Source organism: Trachurus japonicus, chromosome 24 (assembly GCF_045865225.1).
Source record: "Trachurus japonicus isolate A0001 chromosome 24, Traja_1.0".
NCBI lineage: Eukaryota > Metazoa > Chordata > Actinopteri > Carangiformes > Carangidae > Trachurus > Trachurus japonicus.
Window position 1 is genome coordinate 23186707 of NC_140930.1, and position 27510 is coordinate 23214216.

The 27510-nt window shown below is 42.5% G+C and overlaps 1 protein-coding gene across 1 annotated transcript; it reads right to left on the bottom strand.

The window, feature by feature from the left end:
- Positions 1–1878: 1878 nt before the first annotated feature.
- Positions 1879–26128, bottom strand: meis2b (Meis homeobox 2b). The gene is made up of 13 exons (XM_085770223.1): positions 25989–26128; positions 25476–25705; positions 24518–24659; positions 24376–24426; positions 24177–24227; positions 23943–24089; positions 19586–19700; positions 11500–11639; positions 7797–7873; positions 6785–6843; positions 6599–6688; positions 4967–5063; positions 1879–2634 (listed from the first exon to the last, which is right to left on the bottom strand). Exons 1-12 carry the CDS (start codon positions 25998–26000, stop codon positions 5005–5007), a joined length of 1173 nt encoding a protein of 390 aa, XP_085626349.1. The 5' UTR covers positions 26001–26128; the 3' UTR covers positions 1879–2634; positions 4967–5004.
- Positions 26129–27510: the final 1382 nt, after the last annotated feature.

Genomic DNA, 27510 nt, shown 5'->3' on the forward strand with positions numbered 1-27510 from the left:
CCTTCAAAAGAGTCCTAATATCTGGAAAAACAATGTTGCAGGTCTCCAAACTGTTACCCCAAACCCCTTACACTCCCATGGAATTATCAGAATTGCATTAATGTGTGTTTGGTGATGTTTTCACACCGGGCTACTGTAAAAGCCACAGATAAATGAATCAAAGTAAATTTTACATCAAACCCACATCCATGCCATGTTTATTTTATTCGCAGTCCAGCCAGGTGCCTAATCAGATAAGATAATAAGCACATGGGACGAAGCAACATTAAAGAACACCTCTTCAAAATAAAAGAGCTGCGAAATGTAAATGGGTCATAGTAAAATGAAGGCTTGTTAAAAATAAAATAAAATAAATTTAAAAAGTAGTGATTTTCGATTTTCTACAACAATTTTTAAGAAAATCACGAGATGGAATTTAATAACTCATCCCAGCAGTGGTATGCTGGGTGTTTCTGTGCCTTATATTTCATATTTTACATTTTTAAACTGTCAGTGAGATTTTCATTCAATGTTTCCTGTGGTTTGTGAAATATTCAATAATTTATAATTAGCCTATTATTGTGGTGTAATGTGTTTAAACGGGTTACACATAGAGTTTATTCTATGCCCCAGTATCTAAAGCGACTCAAACATAATCGTGCTCATGCTGCTGTTGCCGGGTGTGTTCATCGTGTGATGCAGCTCTCCGTTGAAGCTCTGACCCATATTTCATGTCGGCAGGATCGTGCCTTTTCCGGCAGCCTTCACAATGGATTTATGTAAAGTCGACAGGGCTGAATGAATCAGGCCTGAGACGAGCATTCTCAGGCATTAGCTCGATCGCCGTTTATTCTGAGGCCTTTGAGATGATGAAGGAGATTTTCGTTAGTGGCATTTAAAAACACGTTTTATCCGTTGTTACCATGAAACAAAAACTCTTAGAAAATCGAATGATCAAGTGAACGCATGGGAATCTAACCAATTATCCCGCAAGAGATTTTTCTGGAGAGAGGAAACTCGATTCACTGACCGCGATCATGGTTTTATTCGATTGCGTCAGGCGGGTCTAAGAAAACAGAACATTATTTTACATGAACGTATTTGTTGCAGTCACGGTGGAGAGGCCCAGTGGGTCGGACTAACAGGCCTGCTGCATGGCGCTGTCTGGTTCAGTGATGGCGAGAAAAAAGGGAATAACAGACAGAGAGAGAGAAGAGTGTGACGGCTGCTGAGGCAAATCGGACTAATACTCATCCGTTGTAAATAAAAATAATTACTATAACAAATTATATATTATATTTCTAATAATAAAAGGTATGGTTATATAAATTAGAATTAATTTATCAGAGCATAACAATGATGACAATGATTATAATATGTCTCATAATCATAACAGCAAGAAGACAACATTATTATTGTTATTATTTATTTATTTAGAAATGGTAAATGGTATAAAGTCAAATCCTGCCGGTATTACTCACAGAGCGCGCGATCAGATACGTTGCCTGACAATTCAAATGAACAATCAATGATCATAAACGCTGAAATGAGAGGTCATTATCTGCTGACAGTAATTAGTGAGTTGTTTCATTTGTTCATGTTCCTAATAAGTTTAGACAAAGAACGACAAGTCTGTATTCAGCATTTTAATTACTCTAAATGGGGCGCGCGGACACATGCGCGAGCACACACACACCAACTGGGAGTAAAAGCTGCCACCTTAGCTGATTTGACGTGATCATCCATCATCCATGTCACCATCCATCCATCCACGCAAAGCAGACACATACAGTGGAGCCAGGGCTTAGTGACCTGCTCCTTGAACTGTACTGCAGCTTCAACCACTCTGTCCCTGCTCTGACCCTTGTCCCTGTGATAATAACATCAGGACACTGTGCTGTGTTTGTCTTCCTCAGGTAAGTCTTTATTTGATCTTAGTGCAGACCAGACTTTTTCTGTGTTGTGGTGCTAACCAGACTATTTAAAACATTGTCAAAAAAAGGGAGGTGAGTTCGCATCTGTTCTTATTCCCCGAGTCTGTTCAGCTGCAGGTTTCAGAACAAGTGGATTTGAACAGAAGACAGAGAGGTGCAGTGAAGAACAGAAACAGTCACATCGTTTTTCTTACAAAATCTTTTAAAAACGTAACAGGAGCTCATCTAAAGACTAATAACCACAAACATGAAGAGAAAAGGCCAGATGAAGGGCACAAATCTACACACAATAATTACACATCTCACATGTCCCACAGTGTTTTCTATCCTGTGAAGGGGAAGGATGTGGTGGGGCAGAACTTTTAAAAGGAGAGGAACAGGGAGCTTCTTCTTCGTAGAAAAATAAATAAATAATTTAATGGAAATGGAGGAGATAGTATGTCACACTGCTTTCTTTCTCCGGTGTGGTTCCCAACAGCCTGAAGACTCCACGCTCTCTCACACAGTCTGTCTTCACTGTAAAAGTTCAAGTCCATGGGGGCAGTCTCTCGTACAGAAGTTAGGCATTTCCATGGTGATCTTGTACACACATGTGCACCATGCAGGCTCAGGCAAGGTGAGGTTGGAGTGGTCAGGTGGGTGTGATGTGCAGCTGCAGCAACAACTTCATTCTGAGCTCCACTGCTGGATGGAAGAAAATCCCTGAGCCAACCATGGAGGCCTGGTGGGAGGACAGAAGGTCAGAAGATTAGAGGACAAATGAAAAGGGTCAGAGTGAAGGAGGTCAGAGGACGGAGAGTCGGAGGGGAGAGAAGATCAGAACATACAGAGTCAGAGGGCGAGGATAGAAAATCAGATGACAAAGATCATAATGTCAAAGAACAGAGGGTAAGAGGACCAGGGCTGTTGCTAGGAATTCTGGGCCCCATGAAAGAATACTAAAGTGGGCCCCTGACTTTTCCACTTTTTTTTCTTAAAGGGACAACGAGGAGTTTCTATTTGGTTATAAAAAAGTCTCACGTTAATGTGGATGAATCTATGCTACCCACACTTGTTAATGGGCCCATTTTCGATAAATATATCGTTTTGTCTCTATCATTATTTTGTTATTATTAGTGGTGGTGGAAATGCTGGTCGAGTCGACCAGCGTTTTTTACTTTCGGTTTTGCAGCGAGTCATGAGAATAACGCCGCAGAATCGCCGTTTATGGTGGGAACTACGACGGTATGTGATCGTTCCAACCTCTGACTTTAATTCTTGATGAATGAAAACATGAGTCTGTCTTGCGCCGGTCAAAGAATTTCACGGTGCGTGGAGGCTCATAAATGTAGTGTGAAAACGCTTCGCTTTCCCAAAACTCCTCGTTGTCCCTTTAAAGTGCATATGTATTATCATTTTTTATTTAGCCTACTTTGTTTTGATGCCAATACAGCATTACTATGAGTATTAGTCAGGGTCATATGCAGAATAAATCAGTCGTACAAAGACTGGGGTTTTTGTGGGCCCTACTGGGCGCTGGGCCCCTAGAATTATCATCACCTTTCTCAACTATACAACGGCCCTGAAGAGGACTAAAGGTCAGAATGTCCCCACCACACACCAACACGATTAAATGGCATATTAACTGGACTGAGCGTTTTCTTCAGAATCACAACACAAACATCATCATTGTTCTAGAAAATCTCCTTTGGAGTCAGAAGAAGAAAAAAGCATTTTGCTCCATCTTTGTTGCCGATGTGTTAAAATGAAGACATTTGAACTCCAACAAGTTTGTGCTGAAGCTTTCAACCACATACGGTCACTGTGGAAATCAGCTTGGTCTTCTTTGTCAAACGAACCTACAGTGAGTCAGCTGCACTAAGCAGAGGTGCAGGGCCGTTGTATAGGGGAGAAAGGTGATGTTAATTCTAGGGGCCCAGCGCCCAGTGGAACCCACAACAAAAAAAAACAGTAGTCTAATCTTTGTATGACTGAATTATTCTGCATAAGACCCTGACTAGTACTCACAATAATGCTGCATTAGCATCAAAACAAAGTAGGCTAAATAAAAAAAATTATAATACATATGTAGTCTAAGAAAAAAAAGTGGAAAAGTCAGGGGGCAGGGGCCCACTTTAGTATTTTTTCCAGGGGCCCAGAATTCCTAGCAACGGCCCTGCAAAGGTGAGATTGTGTTTTCCATAATAGATGAATGTCTTAGTTTGGGCTTTAACATATGATTCCAAATGTAAAGCCCATCATCTCTCCGTGCTAAAAAATGTACTGTCAGTTGGCAGACACTCTCAACACATAAACACTACAAAAACACATACAGAGCATTAATTCTGGCTGGTAGCTGGTAGCTCAGTGCAAATCCAAATGTATTTATTTATTATTTTGGAGATGAAGTGTCAGTGTTTTCTCAGCTTTATTAGCAGAACCAGGGGAATTACCAGACCCAGGGAGAGAAGGGGGCGATGTTGCTGAAAATTGGCTCCTTGAAAAAACTGAAGCAAATGCAGCCCGTATTTACATATAAAGAGCTCTATTAATCAAGGTAAGTGTCATTACAGCGAGGCTCATTGAGCAGTGGAGAGTGGGTGTTAAATAAAATTCTCCGTGCTCCGGTGCCTCTGGCAGCCAATGTGTCTTGATTTGAGAACTGTCAGCGGTGGTCGGGACCTGATATAGGCTGAAGGGGGAGGAGGGGGAGTATTAGTCCCATGCGTAATCAGATCGCATGTGGGAGATCGATGTAAAGGCAAATGGAGGAAGAAGAGGTTAGAGGGATGAGAGCAAAAGAGGAAGTTACGTGGAAAGAGAAATGTCTCCCAACATGTGAGTGATTAGATGTGCAAAAGATTATTAAATCCATCAGCAACAGAGAGGGGCAGTTTTAAAAGATGTAACATCAACAGGACTAAACTAAACCCTGGTGAAGAAATAATCAATCATATCATAATCATATAAGGCTTTGAGGTTTAAGGCTAACACTTTACTCAGACGGACACTGTGATGAGACAATGAAGAAAAGAGGGAGGAACAGAGATAGATGGAGATGGACTGAGACTTACTTCACCCTGTTGTTCAGGCTCGCCTCACTGGAGAGGTTTTACATGTAGTGCCACTGCCCATCCATGCCCATGTTCATGCCCATGCCACCCATGGGTCCTAGAACAAAGAAGTAAATGTACTGTAGTGTTAAACAGCGACAGCGTGACACACAGAGGACAAACCATGGAACTAATGGAGACATTCTTCCACGTGACGTTTATAATAAGAGGTTACGATTCAAATCTTTAAAGGGATAGTTCACCCAAAATTAAAATTTCACTCATTATCTACTCACCCTCTTCCCGGTTCGTCAAATTTGGACGAACCGGGAAGAGGACAGACCCTGGTTCGTCCAAATTTGACGAACCGGGAAGAGAAGCTTCCGCTACAAACAAGCTTGAAAGTTATGTCACTTTTAATTTTTTTCGGGACAATTTCGCATTTCGGGGCTTCAATACAAGACGGACATTACATACGAGCAGCATGGAGGTATTTGGATGTTTTTTGCTGTGTCTTTTTGTTACAAAGACAGTTGGTATCCATTTGCAACCGTTATACAGTATGGACATGCACTGCTACGCCGAGACCCCCTGTAACTCAGAGAAGCCACGGAGGGCTTCACTTTTGGGTGAACTATCCCTTTAAATTATTATTCAATTATTATTGTTATATATTGTACATGTCAGTCGGTGTGGGGGTCTAAGGCCGGAGGATGTTGTTATGATGCTGTGTAAAGCCCTTTGAGACAAACTGTTTGTAAAAATGGGCTATACAAATAAAACTGCCTCGCCTTTTCTTTGTGTAATCATGTCACTGCTAGAGGAAGCTGTAATATGAATGATGATGAGTACAGAAATTGTGTGACTCACATAGAACATGTCTTACTGTGTCAGTATATGATCTTTGTCTTTAGTCACCTACAGCTGAGAGTTTTAACAAGTGTATAGTCTTCACCTGCTGGTTTTAGATTTAGACTAAAACAGTTTGTACTGATCTAAAGTCTCGGAGTTCCCCTTCTGTAAAGTTTTACAGACACTGATGCTCATGTTGGTTGATTTTGCAAAACCAGAGAATTAACATTAACGTTGGTTAATCAAACCAATTGAGAAACTGCAGATGCACCGGGCACAGGGAAAACATGCATAGCTTAAAACTGTCTCGCTGCAAGGCAACCGTGTTAACCACTGTGCTGCTGAGAGCAGGAAACATGAAGGAAACAAAGACTTCCAATGAAAACTCAGTGTGGTTCTCTTAGACTCAAGGGAAGTACTGGTATTAATGATTGACATTGTAACAACAGGTGAACTTGTTGGTACAACCCTTAGGGCCGAGATATACTTGCTGTAAACTACGCGTACGCGAGCTGCCGCGCGTATCCTGCGTCGCGTCACCTCGCGTCGATATGTGCGTTCGGTCGCAGCCGACGCATCAAACGGACGCAGATTACGCGTGGCAGCCATGATGCGCTCGCGTACGCGTAGTTTACAGCAAGTATAACGAGGGCTTTACACCTCAACCGAGCTGCTGCTGTACAACGGTTGTCTTGGAGACAGTGATACAGAGAGTTTAGGGTCTACACAGTCTGTAGAGTATGTAATATTTGTCTTATTTTCAGCAGTTTGATAGGCCTACATGTGTGAAAGACTGCTCACCTCCATGTCGAAGACCCATGTGCTGCTGCCCATCAAGAACAAAACCTCCCATTGGCTGGCCGTCTGGACTGTAAGCTGTACCCTGACTCACTGTTGGAGGAAACATTGGAGTGTCAGACAAACACCACTCTATAGCCACACTGTCATACTGTCATCGAGTTCACTGAACATTGAATGAGGTTTTACCCGCTCTGTTAGACTGGTCAATCATAGGCTGGACTATTCTCCTCCTTGCATTAATAAACCTGGAAACAAAGAACACAACACATTTGACCCATGAAATCAACATGAAAACTCAAGAATCACTTTCTAGCATCTCTATGAGTTTTTGACAGTGAGTCATGGTCTTTTTCAGGTTAAATCCTACATTAGAGGATTAGTGCAAAATGTAATTTGTTTGTTTTTTGTTGTTTTTTGTAGAATTCTGACTTGAATCCCAATATTTCACATCATCTCCCATGTAATTCCAGAGCAAATAACACAAAAAAGGCCACAAGAAACAGCCAAAAGCCTCAGAAAAAGACAATGAAATAGCAGTGAGTTTAAATGATTAATTAAACAGGAATCACAGTTTCTTTTCCTTTCACTGGTTATTTCTGAAGATATACTGTACATGCATCTTCTGAAACATCACATTTGATTTGGTAGCTTCTGAAGCAGAGTCGTATCTCACTGTGTCTCCATCGATCCGACTAATAACCAAGTTGATTCCATTATGACTAAGTCTCACGTCTACAAATGTATTGATTTAGATTTAGCCTTGTAGCCTCGGGCTGCGGTGAGGTTAACCTCTTTGCCAAAGTCTCACAGTTTATTCTGAATGCTGAGCCTTTGATATGTGTTGGTCTGTGCTCATGGATCAGGGGTGGGTCTATATAAGCAGGTCTGGTGGAAACCTGATACATTAAACATTAAAGGAGCTATATGTAAGAAATGTATTGCAAGTAATCATTATACCAATCATAATGTCAGCAGAGACTAAGGAATCATGTTAGTTTGAAATACTGATCAAACTGACAACAATAGTACAGCCAGAATATTCACATTTAAACATTTTATTTGCAGCCTGCAAATACTGTCTTCCTTCACAGACTGAGATATGAACTGAAACGTGTTTGATGTTACATAGGCCCAGACTGATTTAGGGTGTGAGAACGTTCAGATCAAAAGTATGTGATAAACTGCTTTTAAGCCTTACCAGTTGTTAACTTGAAGGATGGTGAGGCCTGTGTCCTGCGCTAACTGTTTCTTCTGCTCCTCTGAGGGGTATGGGTGCTGTGAGGGACAAAAAGATAAGTCATTTAGTGAGTCAAACTTCATGAATATCAAGATGTGATGATTTTCCCTTAAGTGCAGGAGAAGTCAGAAGATGGAGACACAGAGGATGACCGACAGGCCTAGGAAACGGGGCAGCAACACCCCACCAAATGCTTTGTCTGCTCCACCAGATCGTCTCGAGTATTTTATTTTCTTCCTGTTGATTAGATCAATATGCCACATTCAAATGGAACTTTATTCATATCAGATTGGTTGGTCTGGCCACATAAAAACTGGATGGGGAGAGCAGACTAAGACTAGCTGTGGCTGCCATTGCCCCTTGATAAGTTAATGCATTATAAAGCTGCTGCTATTATCATTGCCATTTACTTTCTTGTTTGTTGTTATTTTTTGTGTGCTTCTACTTTATCTTTAACCAAGAAAAGCCAAACAGAGTTTCATTGTACATTTTTTAGAATGACAATAAAGATTCATTCATTCATTAAAGGGACAACGAGGAGTTTTGGAAAAGCGAAGCGTTTTCACACTACATTCATGAGCCTCCGTGCGCACCGTGAAATTCTTTGACCGGTGCAAGACAGACTCATGTTTTCATTCATCAAGAATTAAAGTCAGAGGTTCAAAGACGATCACATACCATTGTAGTTCTGACCATAAACGGCGATTCAGCTGCGTTATTCTCATGACTCGTCACAAAACCGAAAGTAAAGCAACGCTGGTCGGCTCGACCAGCATTTCTGCCACCACTAATAATAACAAAATAACGATAGAGACAAAACGATATATTTATCGAAAATGGGCCCATTAACAAGTGTGGGTAGCTTGGATTCATCCACATTAACGTGAGACTTTTTTATAACCAAATAGAAACTCCTCGTTGTCCCTTTAATTTCTGTCTATACTTATATTTATCATTTTGATTTGCCCAAACTGACATTGTCAATTCTATTATAGTGCCCCATATAAATGGGTAATAATAATGATAAAATCGTCTCCCTAAATAAGGGTGAGGTGGAGGGTACCTATTATTTGATTCAATGACTGCAGTGATGACATGTGAACATGTTGTACAGGAAACAGGCAAACAGATAGTATAGCTAGCTGTACTACTGTAGAACACCTATAGGGATGGCTATTTTCAGTAATTTAAATATACTTTTCCTGGTCTCAGCCTCCGTGGTGCACACAACACCATGTGAGTTGATACACTGTACTTTGGCAGGTGTATGAGTGTATGAGTAGCGAAACACTACATGAATAATGATGTCAACAAGTACTCAAGTACTCTTGGTACCTGTCCCTAGCGACCAGTCAACACCTCTCGCTGCCTCCTAATCAAAGCCATGTAGTACCAGGCCTTGCCGACCACAGTGTGGCCCCAAACACTTGAGGCTGAAAGCACGTGGCATTATTTGACATAGGTTGACAAATGACCGGGTGGGATACAAAGAGGCACAATGGCCCCCTCCCCCCCCCGTCCTGAACCCCTTGCTAAAGCCCTTGCCCTCCAGCCCCAGTCCATTTGCTGACTCGGTGTGAGACAGTTGGAGGGGGGCAGCAGATGGCAGACAGAGGTGACCTGTGCTCTGAGAGCAGGGTTGCGAGCCAGTCCCCATTCTACTGCTGTCAGACCAGCAGCCGCCTCCTGTGGTCGTCAGTGAAGGATGATCTTCAACCACTTCATCACAGCAGACACACACACGCACACACAAACGCACATCAGTACACTTATATATGCAGACATAAAAGAGCATTCATGCACACAGTCATGAATACACAGATGCAATGAATATGCAACAGTGACTCCACCAACACTGATCCTCCAGATCAGCTCCACTGCTCCAAGTTTGTTCTAGCAGGATCAACACTATATATATATATATGTGGTATTCAGTGATGGTGGAGGAGAGCACTCTTAACATGTTGCTCCAACACCTGTTCACCTGGACTGAGATAAGGTGACTTTGATTTTACAGCATCATCATCAGGCAGTGAGTGAGCTGCAGACACACCTCTCATCAGGATCAAACTTTTTATGGATCTGCACCTCCGTCTCACACAGAGGATGGCTTAGATGTGCACTCTATACGAACACTAATCTAACACACTAATCTTGATTCAGGTAATCATCTGAATGATAGATTTAATCTAAGATCTGTCCGAGAAAAAAAAAAGATTAAAAAAAACCTAGAGCAGTCTCCCACTCACCAATATTCAACAATCAATAATCTGATCAAACAAAGCACAAAACTAAAACCAAATCACAGTCACACTCATTCTAATCAAGTTGGACTCACTCCTTTGAACTCCTCTTCATCTGATATTTAGACCATGTAAAAAAAAACTAAACAAGAAAATAACCTTTTCATTTTCATTATTCTTATGTCTGTTAAGGATACACTAATTATATTACAGTTTCCACTGCACTTTGCTGTACATGATTTTGACAGTGTGATTGAAGTAGCTCTACTTGCCATTCAACCTCAGCCCCATTAAAGATCTTGCTAACAAGGAGTTGAACAATTTGTTCTTTTCTAATTTTACATCACATATGAACTAAATAAATTCAGTCTTTTATTTCCATTGCCTCTGATACAACACTGTTGCCTCCTGTGGAGTCCAGGTTTGCTCCTCAAATTCAAACTGTGACACAGATCTCTTTGATTAAATGCAGGAAACCAACAGTTACGATGGACTAATGGCCCTATAACAAATAATATAATTAAACCAAACCTTTCACAGCTGCTTTCTCCACAGTCTCCTCAAAAGGGGATGTTTAAGGGTCTTCACAACACAGAATAGATGACAAAAGCAGGAGGCTACGGCTGGTGGTGGACAGAGCCCCTGCCCCCGGCGGCCTTCTTACAACGGCCTCACACTGAAACATCTGACAAAACATAATCCTGCTCCTTTCACACACTCGGCCATTGATGAATGCTTGATCGCTTTGGTATTGCAATAGTCCTTTTCAGAGGCCAAAGTCTCCTTGCACACCCTTCATGGGCACATCCTGCCAGGGCAAACACTTGTGCTTAACAAATTAGGCCTGAAAGAGGACGGGGAACAGAGAGGGGATAATTCAATTATACCCCTTTTTTATCTGGAAAATCTAAAGGTGGGCTGCAGAAAAGAAGGGATTACTCCAAGTACAGGACCTGTGTGGGCCTCTTACAAACTTAACAAGTGAAGGGTTACACCACATCTAAGAGCAGCAGAGGCAGAAAGGCTGAGGAGGAAGCAGTGGTGGTATCTTGGTTGGGACTTTCTTCATCTCCCCACGCTGACATCACCACCCACCCACCCCAGCGCTCTGCTGCTGCCTGTGAGCAGGAGGCTACTGATTTCTTTACAAACCCAAGACCGGTTTTCAAAAGGAGCTTCACACATTCACTCTTTTACAACAGAACAAAGATGAACTTGGTATTGAGATGCTTTTAGGAAATCTTGCCTGAGCTCATTCCTCGGCAAAAAATAGAGGGGGCTAGGGTTAGACAACAGTCATCTCTAGCTTTAGTGAAAGGGTGCCGTTACAGAGAGGACAAAATGTGTTTGAGAAAAGCTGCAGCTGGATCTGGCTCATATAAGGAAGCGGCTTCACAGGGTGCAGGGTGGGTTCTTCTTACCGTGAGGTGCTGGAACAGCCACGCTCTCATTATGTTTGTGGCCACTTTGGGGAAGATGCCTCGTTTCTTCTGCCTCTTCTTGTCCTGATCGTCCTCATCTCCCGTGCCCGGTGATGCCAGGCTGTTGTCAAGGCCATCTCCTGCAATCAAACACAAGAGAAAAAAAAAGAGAAAACATTCATTCTCATTTCTTCTTCATCCTCCTCTGCTGAGATGTGCTGTGAAGGGGCAGTTGCGGGGAATTTTCCTCTGTGGCACGACAGCGTAAGAATCTTCCTCTCACCTCTGCTTGACTCCCCAGCCGCTGGATAATGAAGAGGAGTTTTCGGGGTGGGAGCTCCATAAAACTGTGAGCTATTAATTCAATCTGAGCCACGCGTTTGACATGAAGTAATGAGTGTGGGAGCTGCGCGCCTGACATGAAATAATGAACGTGCAGACTGCAGTCAGAATCAGTGCCATGTACTACTTATTTATATGTGACCTCTACTTGAAATAAGACTAATGATTTCCTTATAAGTAAAGTCAGGCCAACATCAAACCCTGTGCTTTTTTTGAAGTTGGAGTCAGACATTTACCCAAGCAACTGAGGCAGAATGAGAGGATGTGTGGGTGGAAGGGTCAGTAGGACATGAAGCCATCACCTTTGTGCTCTCATGTGTTCAGTGACCAACACCCCCGACCCCACCCCCCACACAACAACGTCTGTGTCAGATTGTCTGCAGTGCGGCAGCATCCCGGGCTCGGGGAGTCGGGATCCTCCATTAGCAGCATCCCTGTTTGATTTCAGCAGGAAACTACTGTGGATGGAAACAGGAGGCTTCCTCTAAGCTGAGATTTCCGCCCCTGCAAGATAACTCTCTCTTTCTCACTACACAAGGGGCACTCCCATTCCTTCCCTCTGTGCCATTAATTGTGCATCAGCTGAGATGATTTACTTTTAACAGTGGTGGTTATTTTTCTTGCCCTCGGGGCAGAGAAGCCTTGAAAGCCTGCCTGGAGGGCATGTGAATTATGCATCTGAGAGACTCCTCCCCCGAGGCGGGACAGAAACCCTACTTTTCTTAAGATTTGCCCTAGCATGTCTTTTTGTTTTTAGAGATGCATCAATCAAACACCCCTATATGAGCCATATTCATGCATAAATATTTCACCCAATGAATATTGACATTAAAAAGGATGTGTTCAAGGGTTTAGGGCTCTGGGGGTTGTGGGAGTTTTGACTGATGGTGTCCAGCCCTGACTCACACTGGATCAGAGTTCATACTGCCTGTCCTCCTCTCTGTGGTTTGTCCCCCACCTCTCCAGCAGCTTGTTGGTTAAGTTACACCATTCTGGGGCAGGTTCCCTTTGGTGAAAGTGGTGGTGCTGGTGGTGTGGTTTTGGTAAAATCCTAGTAGTCCTAGTATCATTGTATTCCTGTCTCATAGTATTGTACTGTGTTAATTCTAAGCTCTCCATAAATCAGATCAGAATCAGAACAAAGTTATGTGAATGGAGATAATCAGTGGCAGAGACTCTAAAGTTTCACTGGTGATAAGGTGAAGACAACCTGGTTCTAGAATAATCAATGTGTTGAGGTTAAGACAGAGGACAAGACTGCTACACAATAGAAACTCTGAAACGCACAACCTGCCTCAATGTCCAGCTATTCTGTTGAACAGTGACTCCTCTGTCAAGAAGGAGGCTGATGAAGAGGAACGCGTCTCATCAAGCTATATAATATCTATTCAATTCTGATTAACTCTTACACATTGTAGCCTTTTTATATATGTTATTGTCGTATATGTTCTTTCTATATACTTTATAAGAAATATGTGCCTATGTGTTCTTTTATATTCTTGTTATTTTGGATTCTAAATATTTCAGGCAAGTAAATGTTTTTTTCAACCTGCTTGATGCAAGTGATGAGACAAAATCAAATAATCAAAGAGTAACCAAAGTAATAAACAGTGATTTGAATGTATGTGTGGGTGTAGTGTACTGTAACTATATGATTCACCTTCAGATCATAGATCTAAAGAAAGAAAGAAAGAAAGAAAGAAAGAAAGAAAGAAAGAAAAAACAGGACTGGCTCTGCTTAATTATATCTAAGGAACACCACCCCCCCCCCCCCGCCTCCCCTTGCGCTCCAGAGAGGGAAAGCCGCGGGGCAGATCCTGCGCTACACTAATCTCTTTTGACTGTTCCATGGCAGCTCGGGTGATCTAACCAGTGTGTGACGATGCAGTCCCAAAGTTGTACACCCGTGCTAGTCTGTTCTGCCCCCTTCACCTCACCCCCTCCCTGCCTGCCAGTGTCTGCATGCGGGACGGTGTGTGTATGTGTATGTATGCGTGTGTGTGTATGTTTGTGGGGTGGGGGGTGGGGGGGTGGCTGGAATATTGCCCCCAGGCTATGGGAGAAAAAAGCAGCAAAAAGCAGCACCTTGAGATATGAAGAGAGGTCTTCCTGTCCTCTAGCCGAGCTGCTGTCACACACTTCAGTCCTCTTTATGAACAGTAGCAGGAGGACTGCTCCGACCAAAAGCTTTGTACACTTTCAGAAGAGAGATGCCATCAGCGCTGCATAAACCTGACTTACTGACAAATGAGACTGCACCCTTTTTATTCTGCAGCTTGTACTGTACACTGGAGCAACAATAAGCTTTGACACTGGACTAATCAAGCTGTGAATTTGACACAAAAAGTCTCTTTGTTTCTCTTTCTTAGTTCATTCTGAAAGACTTATTGAATTATTATGATTATTGCAATTTCTTAATTTCATTTGGCACCGGATTCCATTCTATTTTTTTCCTGCTCCACACTGCAGCTGTTATTTTATATTAGATAATATAAAATAACTGATAACTGATTAGATAATATAAAATAACTGCAAAGTAAACACAATTCAAGGTTCCTGTCATAATATCCATTAGAAAAAAATCTTAAATCTTAAAAAAATCTTACACAGTCCTGAGATAATGATCACTGAAAATAAAATAAAATTTAGGGGGAACAAACATGCTGACATATTCTCCTGATAGTCTTGTTTCAGATTTGATTTCAGTTTGTTGTCACTACTTAACTGTTTTATCATCCCACACAGTTCAGCTTTTTTATGATTTTGGATCAGATGTTCTTGTATATTTTGAAATGTAGTTTGTTTTTTTCCGGTCTGTACCGTGGCTGATAGACTGGCTGACATGTCCAGAAGACAAAGTGTGGAGTGTCTAGCAGAGCTGATTGCTACACTTCCAGCTGCATCAGTGATGCAAAGCCAGCCCAGCCCACCTAATGAGCTCAGTGGGGCTCTGATCCATCATCAGTGACACCTCGCAGTTCCTCCCCTTATTAGACATGATACAGGCCTCTAAATGGAGCAGTCTGGAAGGCTTCCAACACATGGGCAACCCTCCCTGTGAGGGGGTGAACAGGATTAGAAGCTGCTGATTGGAGACGCAATGGAGGAGCAGTTCACATGTAACAACAGCAACACACAACAATGAGAGGTGCCATGTTACAAAGTGTTACTGCAGAAATGAAGAAATACATGAACCAAATCCAGTGAAACAGGCAGTTTCCCAGCCAGGCCATCCATCAGACTGTAGGTGAAGAGTTTGCACCTCACAGAATTTATCACTAAAAACCGGAAGACGGTTTGTGTCTCTTAAACAAACCCTTACTCTGTTCTGTAGGTTAAGTTCATGTACTTCCTCATTTAGATCTGGAGTTAAGCAGATATTTTTTCTTCAGAAAATCTGCAGCAAAATGTCTTTCCAACATATCGAGATCTGTGTGCATGTTTTCACACCTGCTCTCCTATAGTCACTGATGGTAATATACATGTTCACAACTTTGCACTACAGACAAATCTCCAAACACTTGACTAGAACAGCTCCTTTGTATTAGCCCTGACCATTCTGTGACATTTAACATTTTCAGGAATATACACTGCAAAGTAAGATCACCAAACAAGAGTTAAATAGGCAAACATCTTATATCTCTTTTTGAAGTATTTTTCAAATGTTTGCAGTCTCGGGGATGCTGCAACATCACTCATAAGTCAACACCTGCACCTCACTTCTTCATGCTCTGGATTTTACAAAAAGATGCAACCCATGCTGTTCCTCTCATTCCTCTTCTCTACACCAGTGTGCAGGGTCTTTTGTTTTATTAGGCTCTTTGTAATGGACATTTCATGCCCCCTCCTCCTCCTCCTCCTCCTCCTCCTCCAGTTCCCTTCCCAAACATTCCTTGGAGAGCTCAGCCCCTGTAGCTGTGGTCACCAGAAGTCCCCCTGGGGGTTGAGCTATCAAAAATCAGCTCTCTCTGCATATCACACAGCTTACAAAACAACAAGCAGAGCCTGGGAGCTCACAGAGGGGCCAAACCACCAGGAACATACATCCTCTACCTGTGGTTAGCTGGTGATGAAAGCCACAGTGCCACCACCTACGGTGCTTCCACATGACGGTGGCTCAGAAAAGACAATCGGCAGAATCCTGGAAGTAATTGTGATGTCAAAGCAAACACAACATACTCAACAACTAAATGGTTCTCTGTCCAGATGTCTATTTTAGCTTTGTATAAGAAACCAATGCAAAACCATCCAAACACCCGCACCTGTAAACATGCACAATCCCGTACACTGGGCATGTGTGCCAGCTAGTGTAAACAGGAAGCAGATTGTCTTCTCTGTAGCTGATGCCAAAAATACTAACTAAGGAACAGCAAAGAAAGCTCCTTTGTGCCAGCAGCCATCAGACTGCACAACACCACAGCACTGAACAGCCTAAGCCTCAACTGCACCACCACTTACTCTGAACTGCACAAACTGCACATAATTATTATTTATTCTCCATTTAATTCCATTTGTTTAGATCCTATTTCTATTTGTCTTATTATTCCTCCGTATTCCTCAGTGTCAAAATGCCAAAGTATTGCGATGGCAGGGGAAACACTGCAAAATATGTGTAGCAGTTTGGATGTAGTCTGTGGGATCTGGAGGGACAACCCCTTTATTATAGGATGAAATCACAGAGATGGTGCTGTTGCCTTATCATGTCTGTATGAATGCATTATTGCAGCTGCATGGAGGCCGACTCCTCCAAACCAGATTAGCATCCTATCCTAGCTTCCTATCCTTTCAGGTTGTGTGTTTGACTGAGAATAGACCCCAGACCCGGGGAGAAGCAGCAGGTAGCATGCAGGAGATCCTGCTGCAGCAACCACATCTCTGATCATTCTGCCCTCTTCTTCCCCTTTGTTCCTCAAACATAAAGTACTCTGTCCTTACATCCCTACAGGGAGCACTCTGCACCCCCATCCTCTATACATTCTCCTTCAGGTCAAAAGGGCAACCCACCTCCCACACCAACCCCCCTCACTCCCCCACCACCACCACCATCATCATAAAAAATAGAATAAAGAAAAAACATTACTCACACACTTTCTCAACTCACCTAAAGACAAAATGCTGGATATAGGTGAATCAAAAAATGACCAAGCATAGCCCTACATGTCACACTTCTCTGTTAGCTGAAGTTTTAAAAGCAGACCCAGAACACTCTGTCTGTTTCTGATTGTCTCCTAATCTCTTGTCTTGCAAAGCATCCTCCTATTGTTCTTGTCAATGCTTGACTCACTGATGCCTGATGGGCAAAGGGTAGAAAGTTGCTTTAAAGTCCATTCTATTTTTACTGTGGCCAAAGGGGAGAAAAACAAAAACAAGCCATAAAACCCTTTTAGCTTCCAATTAGCACATCAGAAACCACATAAAGAGAGGGAGGACAGCTTCAGAGGCAGCACACATCCAGAGTCAACATGATCTTAGCATGAACTGACCTGGAACTGAGAACCCACACAGGCTGTCGGTCAGGGAGCCACAGGTCTACATCAACCTCCCCCCTCTGCTGTTGTCCACAGCCACTGAGGATCTGAACAATTATATTCTGTAGCTTCAAGAATTTAATTCTAGCGGTGAACCCTTCATCTGATTGACCCGTGTTTCTTTCAGGCCCAATTCTTAAATTTAATGGATGCTACAAGACGACTTCAAGGGCCTAAGATCCCAAATACACATTTTTGTGTTTGTTTGTTTGTTTGAGGAGTAATTGGGTAATCGGAGCAAACAACAGTATTTAAATGGGAGATTTGTGTGTTGTAGCTAATTGTTTCTGCCATGTAGAGTTTGGATGGAAAGAAGGATGGCCACTGGTGCAATATACAATTTGATCCAATTGAGCTGGTGTTAGTGTTAGTGGAAGGCAACCCTAAACCCTAAAGCAAAGTGGAAACACACCATGGAAGGGTTTCTGTTGCAGCTGGTGAAACAAGAAAAACAGCTGATGAAGTTAAGAGAATAGGGCAAGTTATTGAATGAAAGAAAAAATGATCAAATTTAGGCCAGTGTTGTGCAATAGGTGCAGCTCATTTTGTGCGATGAGGAATGGAGTACAACCCTCTACATTGATGAGGAGTTGCTAAAGGAACAAAAAAAATCCATCTGCAGTAGGCTACTTGAGGATGGACTGTCATATATTGTGCAGAATGTGCAAGTCGTCTATGGCGTGAGCGCTCAGGCAGGACGTTGGGCCACACTCAGCAGCTGTTCAATGCTGTATCTGGTCTGATGGCCCCAAATACCCCGGTGAGAGGGATCGGAGATGGGGTGAAGGCAGTGGTGAGGGTCTCTCAGTCCCAGTGGTCCCCAAGCTGAGCAGCCGGGGACTGGAGAGGGAGAGGGAGGAGAGGAAGGCACCAGAGGAAACTGGTTTGGGAGACCCCAGCAGAAACAGCTGTGGTAGCTGGACTGAGCCGCACATGAAGAAATGCAGAGATACAAGAACTTTGTATGATAGTCTCCGAAATGACTCAGCTGGAGAAACGATTTATGTCTGAATTATTTTTTTCCCCATTTCAAAAATGGAGAAAAATGTGAGAAAAAGTGAGAAAAACTCCTTCCCTATAGGTACTTTCTCATGTCTTTGTCTCATTCTGCAGTGGCAGCAGCAATTGTGTGGAAGTCTGGGCTGATCAGCACATTCCTTTCAAACATAGCCTACTAAATACAGACATAGCCGCAATCATCGCAATTACTTCCAGGTTAAGTGAATCACAATGTGTGTCTTAAATCAAGCTATTTGCATTTTATCCTCACAGCATTTTGCTCAACTGGGCAGAAACACCCCAAGTTACATATTCATTAGGACCAAGGTGCTAAATGGACAGCGCATGTCGTTTTGCTCATTTGAAAGCGCACTGTTAGTAGATCAGCTTACACATTTTTTTTTTTGCAAGTGATGTCAAGTTTTCCCATGTTTTTTTATACATGCAAACTGCCACAAGTGTGTCTATTATTTTAATCATTTCAGAAAAAACTGAAACTCCTCTATAAAATGCAATGCAACTCTAAACACTACATCCTCTCAATGATCATACAGTAGAATTAAATGTTGTTCTATGTCTACTGTTAGTGCTATACTTAGCTGGAAACTAATACACAGGGCATAAAGATGATTTTTACATTAATAATTCTATTTAATATTATGATGAGCAACATATTAAATGTTTTGATTCCCTCATCTCACCCAATCCCCTTCCCCCTCCAGTCTAGGGGGAAGTAGTTTTGAATTAATTTGCTATTGGTAAAAAATAAAATAAAATAAACACATTAAAAAACAAATCTGTCTATCCCCACTTACCAGTGATTAAAAAAAATAAAAAATAAAAAACTTACTAATACTCTAATCCTCCTCCATGAAGGTCTACTTCTAAATGTAGAATGTACTTCGTCAGTTTTCTGTCATTTGTTAAATCATTCTCCAGTTGATAAAAGCCAGTCTGGTTCATGTCAGTCAGTCAGTCTTTGATAATGGCTTGTTAGAAAGATAATAAACACTCGGTTTTAAATGTTAATCATACAGGTGCAAAAACATTTTTGCAGACTGATTGACAGTTAGTTTGTTTCCCACTACAGTAATGATCAGTGTAATGAAGAAAGTGATTTAAGTGAGCGCATAATGACTGTCCTGTCAGCAGGCCTGGTGGAGAGGTCACAGAGAAGTCAAAGCTTCATATGGGGGAGAAATGCAGAGAGATCCTACCGAGTTCACTGGTGTTGTCTCCACTCTGAGAGACATGTCCCCCGCTGGATGGTCCTGGGGTGCCCACGGACGGCGTGGAGTGTGCATCATCCATGTCTCTCCAGGACGCTGGGTTCTGAGGGGTCAGGGGACACGAGATAAGGAAAGAGAGGGGGGAGAAACAGATGAGAAAGGTCCAATAGTATGAGGTCCCTTATGCAGTTTACACACACAGCTTTCTGAGGAGCCAAGCTGTGAAAAAAACATATAAGGACAATATTACCATTTTGTTGAGTTCAGATAGGGAGGTTTAAATGTAGAGTAAAGAGTTCAGCAACCCTGCAGCATGTGAATCCTTCTGTGTCCTGGTCTGTCTGAGACCAGGGCTGAGGAGAAACCTGTATTTATGGGGCAAAGCTACTCAGCTACTCAGACGGCTCAAAGCCCAAAACAAACAACAGATCTCCTCTTCAGCCTCTCTGCGTCAGCTGTTTGCCGGATGGCGTTCAGATGAAGAGCTTGGCAGATGACAACATGAAGCACAGACAAAGGCGCAGTGTGAACGAGGCCCCTCAGTGATGGGCCCTCTTTTCTTATCCGGCCACACAATGATTACAACTCCTGAGAACACGCAGCTCCTCAATGAGGCGCCATGTGTGTACACGTTTATCAACCTAATGAAGATCTTATGTCCTCACAGCCCATCTGTTCAAAGCCAGGTAACCGGACACACACACATCCACACACAGGTAAGGAGGAACCGTGAACACGTTCCTCCACCTAATTTTAGCCGCAACCAATACGAGCTGTTCCCTCCAACATGGCAGAGACTGCTTGTTCAGCACTGTCAGATCAAACTGAGTCTGACATTATTCTGTTATTGCTATTTTAACAAAGACTGTAGGATCCTACAGTTTGGACTGTGTGCTGTATATATCAGGAACAATACATTCAATCAGAGGAGAGATTCAGGGAATCCAGAGGATTCAGGACAGTCGACTGTGGAAAAAGCAAACAGCTACCTCGGAATATACGTTCCTCTCTTTGCACATCTTTGGGTTAGCCAGGCATTCGGCTGAGTGCTGGCAAGATGGAAACAGCACAGCAGGCCACTGTGAGCTTCAAACCGGAGTGATGTCTTCATCTGGATGCTTCACCCACCACAATCTTTAAACTTCAGCACTGTGATATTATTATTACTGTGCAATTAGGACAGTGTGAGTCTGACCTGATGCTGAGAGTGAAGATTTGAAAAAGATTGTAGGCCTACTGCCGCTGCCTCAATAAAACCTGTCCAAATATAATTTCATCAGCTCCATTCATCTGGCTTTCCAATTGAGGAAAAAAAATCGAATTTGTCATACAACAGGACACAGTAAAACATGAACAACTGGACTCAAATCCAGTTTTAATTGTTTACATTTTTTTCATTAGTGTTTCCACTGGGCCTGGACTTAAATCATAATGACTTACTGGGAAAAACTGCCAAATGTTTGATTGACACCAACTCAATCAATCCACGAGTCTGAATCCAATGTGTTTGTGTTTGTGTGTGTGTTGGACTTTGGCAGAGTAGTTAATACACACCCAAAAAATCCTACATGTTCCTAAAAATTAGTTTAACACAGGTGTGTGCCCCCATGCAGAGGTTGCCATGGTTATTATATATAGTGGGCTATTTTTTTCCCCACTGAGACAAAGATTAGGGCTCAAAGTTAAATATCCTACAGTATATGGGACAAAGGGAATAAGAAACAAAAGATGTTCACAAACATCCTTTGTCTTTTCATTTCTGCTTTTCTCTGCAAATCAGCTCATGATTTTGTCCATCAGCTTAGATTTTCTGAACTAAAACAAACGTGTCTAGCATTGTGGGGAGAAAAAAAAGCAAGCACAAATTAAAGAGTAAAATCTGTGCAAGCTTAATAGCTGAAAGTCTTGTGAGCAGTTTAAGGTTGAAAAGTATTTAGATTAAAGTGTGAATGAGGTAGTTCGAGTTCACAGAGCAGAACGACTTCAAGGGTTTTCACACCGTCCCCTTTCATTTCTAAGGGCAAAAATATTGCAGACGAAGCTTAATCTTTTGAAAAATATATAGATTGTTGCAGAAAAAGCTGAACATTTTGAAAATTGAACAGTTTTTGTAGCACCAAGTATATGACAGGCTAGTAAGAGACAGAAAAAAGAAAGAAAAAGAAGAATCATTTGAAGACTTTAGGCCGATTTGAACTGTATAAGAAAATCAAACGTCAGAGCTGGTGTCACAGTTTAACAAACATCGCTTAGTCTATGATGTACACACACACACACACACACACCTCTATGAGTGTGGAACCTGCAGCAGCAGCAGTGTTGTTGGTCCATGCAGACTCCACTGACATGTGGATGAATTAGACGGTAGACCTACAGTCTGTAACTGAGTCGCCATCTGAGTTTTCTTCTTTCTAAATGGACACAGGTTGAAACGTAGGAAGAGGCGGTGTCAGGGCGCGCAGCAGGGGGGCAGCCCCACAAAGACCCCCTCCACTTCAGCTGTAATAATCCAATTGGCTGAGAAAACACTTGTCTGAGAGGGACTACTAAAGCACGAGAGCAAACACAGCACTGGCAGCTGCAGTGTGAAGATCATCACCATCATCGTCATCATCATCATTGTACTTTTCAAATAAAGTGAGAAAACACGGCTGAAGCAAAAAATCAGAAGAAATCTGAATACTGTCTATCAACCAGCAGCCTCATTCATTCATTTAATAAGTAGGCTATTGATGTCCATTAGATGTTAAGAAGTGATGAGATTTTGAGGTTCTTCCTCTTTTACCATTTTAAGTGACCACTTGCTGAACTGTTGCAACTCCTACAGGTCAAAACAATCCTTATAGCCACTTTTCCTCAATCTTGATGAATGGAAACTGAGAGAAGCTATTTGTGTCCAGGACTTACAGAAAGTCCATTCATGTATTTGAGCTCCAGTCGATCGGACACAGATTTCTATAAATTCTGGATCTTGTCACAGACATGAAAGGCCTCCTCAGCAGCCCCGGCTGCAGAACCAAATCAAAGGGGGGGCATTACATCTTTTCAGGGGGGCGCACTTTTAAAAAATATTGTAATATCTAATAGAGTGTCGTCGCCCCCCCTTCACAAGTACACACACACACACACACACACACACACACACCACTTGCAATAGGGGGGTCTGGGGGCAGTCCCCCAGAAAAATAAATAAATAAATAACACATAAATGAGGCATTCTGGTGCACTCTGAGGAGAAATAGGGGGGAAAGACAACATTGCTTCAGATGAAAAAACATATTAAAAAAAACAAACAGATTCAGTAGCCTACTGACTGGGGTTCCTATCATTGTAATGGCAAGAATGGCTAGTGTATGAAACTGGTCTGGGGAGCTGTGGCTGGAGAGCAAAAACAAAACTCAGTTTTTAAATCTTTCGCCCTGGACCAGCCTTCAAGGGCCTGATTCCTCTGCTTCACCATGGAACTCACTGTCTCCTTCCACACTTCTGCCCTATTTTCATCTTTATGTTGATAGCTGTAGCTACTGTCAGATAGCCTATTAATATAAGACCCACACATGCTTTAGCTTTATACTGCTGAATAATTGGAGCGGACATGTCCTGAGATTTTCAGCCTTCTATGATTATAGAATAAAACCTTTTACAGCATGTACACACGCAGCACGAGCACACACGCAGCGCGAGCACACACACACGCGAGCACACACACACGCAGCACGAGCACACACACACGCGAGCGCACGCACACACACACGCAGCACAAACACACACACACACACGCGCGAGCACACACACACAAACACACACGCACGCGAGCACACGCACACTCACACACCTGTTACGGTTCTCCTGCTCAGCTGTCACTCGTGCCTCAGGTTGCTGCTCTGTCCTATCAGAGGTAGTGTTTGTGGCGGTGGTCGGAAAAGAACTTCCTAATATCCATTGATATCAGTTTTTAATTAGCCTACACGTTTCCTCTCGCTCCGAGACGGCAGTGTGAATGTAAACAAACTTCCGCGCGTCACTTGCAGCAGCACGTACGCGTCACGTGACACAAGCCGAGACGTAAATCATAATGAAATATTTGTTTGTATTTTAAATTTTACTGATTTCAGTTAACTGAATGAATGAATACAATGCGACACACAAAACAAATTATGACTGCTCCCCAAAAAAAATTCAGCAGGAAAAAAAACTCATTGCTCCTCTAACAGCCAATGGGGGGGCAAGGAGGCACGGGCGGGGGGGCACTGCCCCCCTAATTGACCCCCTGACGCCGGGGCTGCTCCTCAGCAACACACACATTTCTCATAACCACGTCACACAGAGAGGCAGGTGGACTCACGTGATCTGCCAGGTTGGTGGAGGATCCTGATAGGTCGTCGAAGTCCGACTTGCAGACATCTCGGTCCTCTATGACCAGGTCGATGGGCATTTTGCCTTTGAGGCAGCTGATGTACCGGTGGCAGAAGTTGTCACAAAGCTCGTGGACCTGCGGAGTGAGGTTGTCAGTCCGTTAGAGCCTGTAGTTTTATCTGTGAGCAGGAGTAACACGTGAGCAAAGGGCAGAGAACTTCACCTTCTCTAACTCCAGGAGGTGAAACCGAAGCACCTGGATCGCTTGAATCATCTGAAACAGGTGAATTAAAAACAAGCCGCCTTGTTAAAATGATCATACCTTTCGCAATACGAATATAATAATAATAATAATAATAATAATAATAATAATAATAATAATAATAATACGGTGTTTTTGAGGTATTGGAGGAGGCGCTCACCAGGTTATCCAGCTCCGGATTGGAGGAAAATAAAGGTTTCTCTACGCGGATCTGAAGCGGGAAAGAAAGGAGAGCCTTCACACACACTCCAAGGGAAATGTGGGCCTACTTCCCGCATTTTCAGCACGTGTAGGCTACTCACCTGTTTGGCAAACACGGCTATGTCTTCATTGAAAGAGTCGGAGGAGCAGACGTCTCCCCCCGCCACCCCGGGCTCTCTGGGTGTGCAGGTCGCCAGCTCACACTTCTCGAACACCAGCGCTAACAGAGGGAAGAGAGGGTGGCTGCAACACAGAGGACCAGAGAGGCTGGTTACACTCCCTCTGAGGCCTGGACCTCCACTCACACCACATCACACCAAACACCAGCACACAGGAGCTGCAGCTCATGGCTATACTCGATCCTTCTCCGTGCATCGGAACTAAGGTCTGATCACTTCACACTGAGCTGAGAACAGCCGTTCATGTCATGTCAGACTTCACTTGCATCGAAAATGACTGCAACTTTTCTAACACATTTCAGTTTCACAGCTGAAATAAAACCAGTTTATTATGAAACAATAACAAGAAAACCAAAGTAAGTATTATTGTACCTCAATATTAAAATAATATAACTATAACAAGAATCACAACCACAAAAACTATTACTAATAATAACAACGGTTTTATTTGGCTGTTATTTTTAATAATCCTTATCTATTTTTTAGACTTTTATATAGACATATAGCAGCAATTATTCTAATTATAAAATAATAACAGCTCTACTACTAATAATAATAATAATAACAATAATAATAATATCATGTCATTATTATTGTTCTGTTAAGATAAATAATGTTGCTGTTACTGTTGAATAATACCTTCTTTTTTTTTACATTATTAAAAACAATAACCACTTTATTACTTTATCATAGGCTATTATTAACAACATCAAAAACATTAACATTAACAATACCGGAAATTATAACAACCACAAGCACCACAACAACAACAACAACAATAATAATAATAATAATAATAATAATAATGATGATGATGTAGAGTTGTTATTATTGTCAACCTTGTAATAATAATAGGCTAATTTTTTTTTTTTATCCACACCCGTATATCTGGTCCTTGTCTCTCTTCAGTGCGTCGTTCACGGCGCTGCCCATGCTGCTGGGCATGATGTTGTGCGGCGCGTGGGCTCCGTAATGCTGGGTCGGGTGCGGGGGTGGCCCATGGTTCAGGTGGTGGACCTGGGTCAGGGGCCGGGGGGCATGCGGGTCACCGTACATGGTGGGCACTCCGACTCCGTCCATCGCGCCTCCATAATGAGAAAGCTCGTCGTACTGAGGTGACAGTTGCAGAGGACATCGAGACATCAACCGGTGACAAAAACAACCTTTCTCTTTCTGTCTAAATGATTAGGAATAAAAACTGCCTGGGACACATTTGGTTGAAGTGACACCTGATATTCCAATCAATTAACTGGAGGCTGTGTCAGACCTGGAACCCGTTCAACACATGAGCGCAGTAGGCTACAACATTTCATTCATACATCAGCATAAAGTCAACGATCTGTCAGATGAGAGAAAATGTTGCCTGGATGAAATGAAATGAAATGAGACGCACCCTTTGCGCCATCTCCGCGCGCACTTTCCAGCCGTGTGAAGAGAAGTCTGATGAAGAGGAAACCCGTAAATCCAACAAGAGATTATAATCCCGCTCTGTCCCGAGAAGTCACTGTGGACTGAAGTCAGCGCGCGGACATGTGAAGCGGACAGGAAACAGCATCGGTCGGCCCGTTACCGAGGAGACACACAGCGACAACCGGCTGGAGGCTCTGTGATCATGTGTTAGATGCTGTGTGCGTGTGTGTGTGTGTGTGTGTGCACTGCCGCCACTGACTGACTGTCCAGCTCAGTACACTGTGCTCAGCGCTCTCGTGCCCATGCCTCGCGCGCCGTCAAGCTCAGTGTGTACAGGTTCGCCGCGGAGCGTCTATAGGCTGATGACGAAGGCAGGGGGAGAGGGGGTGGGGGTGGGGGGGCTGACAAGCTACTGTGTTTTTAAACTTTGTCTTCCGGTCATTACTTTCAAAATAAACACGTGAGCCACGACCTACTGGACTGACCCTGTAGGAAACACATACAAGTGTTTAGTCTATTCTGCCATACAAAGGCAAAGTGCAGTTGTATCTGCATTTTTTCTTTTTTCTTTTTTTTTTTTTGACCAATCAAATGTGTAGCATATTCTCTTCAATCTGGTAGAATTTGATATTGGTACTGCTAAAATTTCCAGAGTTATTGGGCTTTTTATTTTGCTGTCCATCCAAAAAAGCACGGTGAAACCAAGGCAAAGTGCAGTATCTGCAGCTAATACCAAGCCAAAGTGCAGTATCTGCACCAAAACCAAGGCAAAAGTGCAGTATCTGCCATAAAACTATCAAAATTGGTCACAAAATATGCCATAAAACGGTCAAAATTGATCAGAAAGACAAAATACATTTAATTCAGTCCTCCATTATCTAATCAAATATAGACTTGGTAGTTATTCATAATTTGATGCTTAAATCTCACAATGAAAAACACAAAAAGCAGTTTTTCTCAGTTAGGCTTTTTTTTTTTTCTTTTTTTTTTTTTTATACTGCACTTTGCCTTTGTAGGGCAGTATCATTGACAGATTTCTCTCCAACGTTCTAATTACTCTGTAATGCAGTCCTTCAAACTTTAAACAACCAAAATCTTGTCACGTGTGTCGGAAGATGCAAAGTCAGTCAGTACATACTGTCACCAGCGCTGTTGGGCACGTTTGCTATTTTAAAACACGTAGAATAACATACACTTTACACGTAAATAACGTACCCTACACTGTTTACTTCTTTGACCACATTTGATTTATATGCACATTTTACAAATGAAAAAATACATCCAGAATGAATGAAGAACAAAAGGACACCAGCTTGTGTGTTAGTTGCTTGTTTGAGGCTGAAGAGCATTTACCAACCTTGATATGAAGTGGGTGAATCCTACTGTAAATGAATATTACATGAAATAAATACACAGGGTTGATGCATTAAGACCCTCATCCAGTGTCATGTCAGGATTGGATAAGTAAACATGTGAGGTGAAGTGTAAGACATGATCGCGGACAT

Coding starts and splice junctions, on each gene's coding strand:
- meis2b (XM_085770223.1), bottom strand. Junction 7,874..11,499: donor GGCTGTTCCAGCACCTCACG/GTAAGAAGAACC, acceptor TGTCCCTCACAG/CACCCATACCCCTCAGAGGA. Junction 6,844..7,796: donor ATCCTTCAAGTTAACAACTG/GTAAGGCTTAAA, acceptor CTTTGTTTCCAG/GTTTATTAATGCAAGGAGGA.